This window comes from Cryptomeria japonica, chromosome 9 (assembly GCF_030272615.1).
Source record: "Cryptomeria japonica chromosome 9, Sugi_1.0, whole genome shotgun sequence".
Taxonomy (NCBI): Eukaryota; Viridiplantae; Streptophyta; class Pinopsida; order Cupressales; family Cupressaceae; genus Cryptomeria; species Cryptomeria japonica.
In genome coordinates this window covers 553,734,474-553,742,981 of record NC_081413.1, presented here as the reverse complement: position 1 = coordinate 553,742,981, position 8,508 = coordinate 553,734,474, and the positions used below count along the sequence as shown (strand labels likewise).

Below are 8,508 nucleotides of genomic sequence, written 5' to 3'. Positions count from 1 at the left end.
GCTTTATCTTCATTTTTCTCATTTAAATAAATTAATATTTATTTGAATATTTATCCAAATGCAAATTACACCATTTAATTGAAATAAATGATTTTATTTTAATTGAAAATACCAAAATTTCTCCCACTTGCATTTTCCTACAAAATCCACTTGCATGCCTAAACCCCTTCTAGATTTTTCTAATCACTTCTAAATAACCTAACCCCTTCTCTAAACTTTGTCACATTCCTAAGCAAAAGGGAAGTCACTTCTCAAACCCTCAAAGTCTTTGATAACCATTAAAGGCTTTCAACCTTCAACCACTAAATGGCTCAAAGTCTTTGATAACCATTGAAGGCTTTCAACCTTCAACCACTTAATCCCCAAAGTCTCCAATAACCATTAATGGTTACCTCAAACCCTCCCACATGGTTAAAACATTTGTTTTGACTCAACCTCTACCCAACCCAAAGGTCTCATCAGGCCATTAATGCTTTGACCATGATTATCTCTTAAACATTTGCACAAAGGTTTATCCTTGGATTAACTCTTAATCCAGTGGGTAATTTTAATTTGGACTTGACCCTTAGCCTCTAGATAACCATGAGGTCTTCTCAGGCCTTTAATGCCTCCAACCTCTTCTCTCAACCCAATCCTATGTTGACACTTGTCACCATTTTATTGGTGCCAATTGTGCACATGGATCCCCAACTTTCAAACTTGGCCCTTGATTAAACCATTCAATCTTAACCCTTCATTTCCCCATTTCTTCTATAAATAGAACCCTTCTCCTCAAGCAAAAAGAGAAGCATTAGAGTATTGTTGTTATACTGGCATTAGCATAGAGCTTTCTCATAGCATCACTATCTACACTTGCATAGCATTTGCTTATCATATTCAACTATCTTGAATCTCCATATGGTGTCCATGGCTAGTGCTAAAAGCTGAGAGCTACACTCATTTGGGACTTGGAGAGGAGAGGAACAAGGGAGGAGCAACTATGAGCATCTTGATTAGCTATTTTATTCTATGTTTATATGCTTTCTATTTCATGCTTAATATCTCTCTTGATATGCCTGTTTAGGATAATCTTTTGTTGCTAACACTAACGTTTGTTTCTTGTGCTCTTGTGTGTGTTGCCATCAAACAGATTTTCTAATCCTGTTTGCAGAGCATCAACTCTCTTTAGTCGATTGTCCTCAAGAACCCGTTATTTTTAATTAGTTAGATGTTGAACTATTTAAATGATGAGTAACCAGTTGATGGAGTTCCAATTTTTAAAAGCTTTCGAGTTTTTCAGTTAGCAATAACATTGTAAGCTTAGAAAAGTTTTAATTGAATTCTGTTTGGAGCAAACTTTGTGCTATTTCAACAAGAATTTCAATTTTTTCTCTTATATCTAGATTTGAATGATTCATTGAATGCTAGAATATTTTTTCTTTGATCGTAAACTTTGTGTTATGATGAAGAGTGTTTCCCATATCATGTTGAATTTGAGATGGATATTGTGCATGTTGTTGTTACTAGATTCTTTTTTATGTGATGATCATATACTAGTAGCAATCTTTGTGTGGCTATTGTTACATGATTTATACTTTTAATTTCATGAGAGTTATTCTTCATATTTTGTTGTGAAGATTATGTGGGAATAATATCATCTCTCTTTTCTTTATAAAATTTGTGAAGTTTGCCTTTCCTGCTTTCTAGTTAAAAGCACACACTGAAAACTTTAAAATGTATCATAAGAGAGAGTTGTACCTCACAAATTCAAAGGAAAGTTGTAGAAATAATTGCAACTTCTCCAACTGTTGTTAATAGTTTGTTCTCATGCTTGGATTAGGAGTCAATATTGTCATATTTTGAAGAGAACAAAATTTGTTAACCAACAAAAATAATGGTAACAATTAGGCTTATGGTAATACTCAGGATGTTCATATTTATCTTGTTGTATGATGATTTTCTTAAATCAACCAATGCTCTTGTTTAGGGACAAAAAAAATTTGATAGGACGATTAAAGGGAAAGTATAGTCGAAGAAGGCATAACCTTAACACATTAATAGAATTAATTATTTACAGTATTAGTATGAAGGCTTAGAATATATAGCCTCAATGTTGGTATTATTAGCAAAACTATTATCAATAAATTATTAATAATATTACTAACCTTAATAATAAGGTATTATGAGTAATGAAGTTAGTGGAGTATTAGACATGCCAATAAAATGCTAGTACAATAGTGCTAGTATTCAAATTGTATAAATTATGGACATTTAAGTGGATAAGAGAAACTTCCTTTAACCTTAGGCAAAAATAATATATGACATTTTGGGTTTATTCATATAAATGATAGATTAAAGCTAAGTATTGACTGATGTCCATCAAATAATTGTTGTTAAGTCAAAATTTAAGACACTATTATAAACCAAACTTATATTAATTTTTTTTGTGTAACCATTACCACTATAACACAAAGTACCTAGTTATGTATGGGTTAACTCTTGGAGTTGAGTAAGATTTAACAAAAAAATATTTGGGTTTTCTTGTTGTCAAAAAGTGGGCATGAAAACTTCTACAAATATTTTTTATCAACAAATTTTCTACCCTAAAAATTAAAAAATAACTTAATTAACAAGAAAAAAGTGATATTTTGGGGAAAAAAAAGATATTGTTTTTACTTCTACAACAACTTTTTTATCACCAATGATCCTAAGAGGATGAGGTGAGACCATATGGTAGATAGTTGTAAAAGGTGATAGAAAGAATATGACTTCAAATTGAGCTCTAATACTAGGTGTAATGTTCCTATCCACAATAGATATGCCAAAAACATAAAATATGAAGAACAAATATAGAAATAATATTATATTGATTTGCTGAAGTCACATTGCAGAATATTTCATGTCCCTTCAAAAGAACAGCCTCCTTTGAACAACACATTCAATACAATAAAAAAATGAATGATCCATTTTGATGTTAAGTCATTTACTTATACTAATTTACTTAACAGAATATTTCATGCCCCTTCAAAAGAACAACAACCTTTGAGAAGAATGTTCAATACAATATAGTTCAATATAGTTCATGAATGATCCATTTAGATATTAAGCCTTTTAATTTACTTAAAGGAAGTACTACATCCAAGCATAACACAAGAGTGACTAATTAGAAAGAACATTTTTCCCTTATCATAGTAGCAATCAGTTATAAATATGTTGTGGTAAGCGAGGTGTGGGAATTGCAACCAGATGTTGTACCTTTGTTAAATTGATACCAATCTTTGCGCTCATATCTAACTTTTCTGGATTCTGTCCATTGGGAAGGTGCCAATCAAAACATTGAAGGAGAGTAGCCACTATTACATGAACTATTTTATGAGCCAAAGGGAGCCCTGGGCATATTCTCCTCCCTGATCCAAATGGAAGCAAGTCAAAATTTTGCCCTTTGTATTCCACATCTGAGTCCACAAACCTCTCTGGAAAGAACCTATCTGGTTCTGGCCATACATTAGGGTCCCTTCCAATCGCCCAAACATTCACAAACACTTGGGCATCCTTAGGTATAACATACCCCTCAATTTCACAAGAGTCAAGGGCTCTATGGTGGATCAGAAGGGGAGCAACAGGGTGTAGACGAAAGGTTTCTTTAACAACTGCATGAAGATAAGGGAGGTTGTCAATATCACTTTCTTCTACTCTTCTTTCTTTCCCCACTACCTTGTCCAATTCGTCCCTCGCTTTTTCCATTACCATTGGATTTCGTATGATTTCTGACATGGCCCATTCAATTGTGTGACTAGAAGTTTCACTCCCTGCTGTGAACAAGTCCTATAAACATAACAAACATCAAAATCATCTTGTTAAGAAACTCTCTCAAAACTAAAACTAAAACTAGATATAAGATGGACAGCTAGCGATCTCATACTTTGTTTGTAGGATAGATATACTTACATAGAAGAAGCGAGTGATCTCAAACTTTGTGAGCTTCTCCCCAGTCTCGGTCTTACTCTCGAGCAAAATATCGAGAAAATCCTTGTCTTCCTCCTCGCTTCTTGTCCCGCTCTGCAGGCGCTCGTCGATATATTGATCGAAGACTGGAAATATAATCCTAAAAATCCTAGTCATCTCCTTCCTTATGCCCTGCGGGTCGAAAGGCCTGAGGAAGGGAAAATAATCAGCCCAATTAGCCTTGCCACCAACAAAGAGCATGTCAGCGAGCGCTTTCTTAAACTCTTTCGACTTTTCCGACTCATCCCAGTCGAACATGTCCTTGGAAAATATCATGTTGCCCACCAAATTGAAGCTCGTAAGGAAGGCAGCATGGCCGATATCCACAGGAGCTCACGTGGACTTATAAATAGCCCTCATCATGCTTCTCATTTGCTCCCGCCGCAGGTGGTGGAGTGCCTCCAGACGCTTGACAGTGAAGAGCTGGGTGGTGCAGATGCGGCGGAGAGTGCGCCAGCGTGGCACGCAGTCCCTCCACACCAGCGAGTTTTCGCCATACTCGAGACACTTGGCGGCCTCAATCATTGTACGTGCTGACAGGGATGGGTCCTGCGTTTTGAGAACCTCTCTGGCCATGGCGGGCGATGAGGCTACTACAGTTGTCCGCCATCCTAGGTGGAGGGTCATGAGGGGGCCATGGATCTTCGCAAGCTCGAAGAAGGATTCGTTCGCATTCTTGCCCACCTGGAGGATGTTCCCAACCAAAGGCCAGGGACGTGGTCCTGGTGGCAGCCTCCCAGATGGCTTGCTTCTGAGCTTGGTGAGCATGTATATAACAGTAATGGATACTACAGAATAAAAAACCAGGGTGCTGCTCAATAAACTTGAGAAATGATCCATTGCTTTGGGCTCTTTTGTTCAGTTAGGATTTCAGTTGCTGCGTCTTTTGTTCTGCGCTGTATGCTCTTTATATAGGGATGCAAAAGTACACCCCTTTTGTTGGGTTCTTGGTGAGTCGAGTACACCCACGTTTACCAGTCAAGGTTCAAAGAACGTGGAGAGAAAAATGAAGAGATAGACGGTGGGAAAATAATTTTCCTGGTAAACGACTTTGCCACCGACCTACTCCGAAGTTGCTTGGTTCTGATTACTACACGTCGTTCGGTTCTGATCATTATTGAGTTTTGTCAAAATCGTGAAATACGTCAGTGTTTGCAACGTCTATCCAACCGATAAAATGGACCGGCTAGATAGAATGGGCTCAATTAAATAGTTCTGTGTCTTCTGTGCATTCTTTGACTGTATTGTTCATTGTATTTTCTTATTTTATTTATTTAACTACTTGCTGATAACTTCATTTTGCAATTGCATTGTTTCAATATAAAAAAAAAAAGTTTTGTATTGAAATGTCTATATAGCATATAGGATGTATCTTCGATTATGATTATCAGTTAATCAAATATTAAAAAATTGTTGTATTTTAAAATTTAAGTAATCAATGTGTGGAGTGTTGTCAATGTCTATTTAGTCGTCAAAATGGACAAAATGTCTATGCAGGATAAGGATGTACCTTTGACCATGATTATTAATTAATTAAAAATTGAAAATTCATTATTCTAATGTTTTATTAATTATTAATCACAGTCAAAGGTGTCTCTTGTGTACTTCATAGACAAAAGTGTTTAATGCTATTTGTTGACTAGCATATCAATATTTTACAAAAATATAAATATGTTGAGAGATATCAAATTGGAAAATATCTAATATTTATAAATAATAATAAAGAGTTTGATTGTAACAAGTTTGAAGTTAATTGGTTCAATAGATCCTTCACACTGCTTCAAGAAAATTTCAAAAATGTAATGCACATAAGATGAACAAATCCATAAATCAATGGTCCTGCATTTCAATAATTTATAATTTTATTAAAGAAAAAGAAATTCTAAACAAATAGATGACGAAGACAAGCAAACTTCAAAAATGAAAAATCGTAATTATGAAACTAACTTTATAAACCTAGCCAAGATCTCAAAACAAAACATAAACTTATATCTTCCTTTAGCATTTCTCTTAAGAGAAACCTGACTAATAAACCATATCTATTTTTTCTTGGAACAAGATTTCGCCTTACATCATGTATTGCATTTTTCATTTTGTTTCAATTTGTTATAGCCAATTCTTAGAGTAACTCCCTAAATACTTTGAATAGAAACTTTGGCACTTTTGAAATGCAATTTATGTATAGTACAAAGAATCACTTTATTTCATAAGAAAACCAAATTTCAAATCACTTAAATAGCAATATACATGGGCAGAAAAATATTGATGTCATCTTTGGTAAAGGTTTATAGGGAAAGTTTGTGCTTTCCTAGATTTTTTGACAATACTAATGATGTAGCTTGTCTAAGTCATCGTGTGTTGTATTATAATATGCATCCCTAATAGATGTTTCCCCACACTATAATCTTTTAAAAATCTTTCTCTCCTTTCTTAGCCTTGCTAATGTATTATACATGGCTTTCATTCTTAATGTCATTGTTTGAATCATAGAAATTAATGGGGAATAGAGGGGAGCAGAGGTTTGGGGATTCACAAGCTATAATTTTGGATATTTATAACTATGAAATAGTTGAGAAAATAAATATTATGTAACTGATATATTTATATCCTCTTCAATTAAAAATAATTTTAGAAATAACTACCTTCTTGAACTCTTGAAATTGCAATAATCTTGATCACAGGTTACAAGAAATTTAGTTCTTTTACATGTCTTAGATGGTTAAATATTAACAAAGGTGCTATTACAATATATCTTTACCAATTTTTGTAATGTTGTTCAACCTAGTTTCAAATAATTATGAGGATCTCCTCAAGTTTCATATCTCCTATTGTAGGATTTTATGTTGTAAAAGTAGAGCTTAGGTAGAAGCATACAATACTGAAATATTATATATTAATGTGCTATATTACTAATTATATTTAACATGGACTAAGATGGTTATATCTAGTTACTAGATGTAGATTAATGATACCTATCTCGATGTTTAGTTTCTTAGATGGTATAATTTCTTTCGAATTCACGCATCACGATACTTACGTATCCCAATTGGCCATTGATTTCTAATCAAGGATGTTTAAACATATGATGCAAAATCTTTTTTCTTTCAATTTCATTGATGCAATGATCCAGAAACACAACAACAATTATTAAAGTCTTTCCATAAAGTTGGTTGATATTTCTTGTGAATCAAAACTTCAAACTTGGTAGCTAAGGAACAAGGATCATTGCTTTTTACAACTACCTAAGAATATGATAGAATAAACACTTTTGTACACTATAGAAGATATACTAAATAACATATTCAGGTAGTAATGTTAAGGATTTGTTGCTTTGTGTTGTACATATTATGGATGACAAAGTATTTATTCTTGAAAACATTTAGTCTCAACCTATGCCTGAAACGCTTAGATAATTCTATGAAATGCAACCTTTTGAATTTATTTCAAACACAAAATGATTTTGATTCATCCAACCAAATGCTCAATAAAATTACAAGAATGAAATTCAAATAGTATCAGACTTCGAAGCTAATAAATACCAAAAGAAAAATCCTTTACAACATTTAAATAATTTTTTTTCATAATACTGAATTGATAGACATGCATAATATATTATTCTATTGATAAGCCTATGTTATAGGAACAAAATTGTGTTTTTTTACTTGGATTACAAAAGTGAAATTCTTCAAGAACATGAATAAATATAGTTATTTCTCTAATTCCCCAAACAATACACACTAAATACATATCGACAAGCAAATTATCATAAACAGAAATATTATGAATATACCTCTTAAACTCTTTGAAGTGATTACCTATGGAAAAAATAGTGTTATCAAAGCTTTGAATGTGGACAAAATTATTCCATATATTTGTATTCCTTAATTCCTATTCTAAGGAGCAAAAAACCAACAATTTAAAGGAACAAAAACTCAATGCAAAACAATTGATTTAAACAAAGAAAAATAAAATATTAATTTATATATAGTAAATTTTATTTTTATGAATTTTGGTTTCTAAACAATTACATTTTCATAAAATAGAATTGTTTATCTTACAATTTAAAATTTAATATTTTAAAAGTTTTCTTATAAGTCTTAAATTTTTTTTTTTAAAGATTTTAATTTCTTGCAAATTTAGATTATTGTTTTATTTTATTTTTATTTTAAAATAGTTTTAAACTTTAGACTAAATTGAATTATTTTTGTTATTTAAGAAAATTAAATTTAAATTAATATTTTAATCGCTATTTTTTATACTAATAGATATTGAATGATAATTTATTATTAAATATTATAAAGAAAATTCTATTTCTTAAATCTCTAATGTTTAGCTCAACGAAGGACAAAGCAATACAAACATCATCCATAAGTTAAATTTTATAGTACTCCTAATATATTAGGTTACACATGATTAAATTTTAATTTCCCTCACAACTATATAAATTAAAATTATGTGATTATTTTAAAATCAACATCTAACATATTCTACTTAATAATATATAATATTACATGAATTTAATTT

The 8,508-nt window shown here is 32.0% G+C and overlaps 2 protein-coding genes across 2 annotated transcripts; both read right to left on the bottom strand.

Annotated features, from left to right (window-relative positions):
* Window positions 1-3,137: 3,137 nt before the first annotated feature.
* Window positions 3,138-4,852, bottom strand: LOC131858032 (geraniol 8-hydroxylase-like). The gene is made up of 2 exons (XM_059210890.1): window positions 3,928-4,852; window positions 3,138-3,804 (listed from the first exon to the last, which is right to left on the bottom strand). The coding sequence occupies exons 1-2, from the start codon at window positions 4,258-4,260 to the stop codon at window positions 3,178-3,180; spliced, it is 960 nt and encodes a 319-aa protein (XP_059066873.1). The 5' UTR covers window positions 4,261-4,852; the 3' UTR covers window positions 3,138-3,177.
* Window positions 4,318-4,824, bottom strand: LOC131858504 ((S)-N-methylcoclaurine 3'-hydroxylase isozyme 1-like). Its single transcript, XM_059211754.1, has one exon. It carries the CDS (start codon window positions 4,822-4,824, stop codon window positions 4,318-4,320), a length of 507 nt encoding a protein of 168 aa, XP_059067737.1.
* Window positions 4,853-8,508: the final 3,656 nt, after the last annotated feature.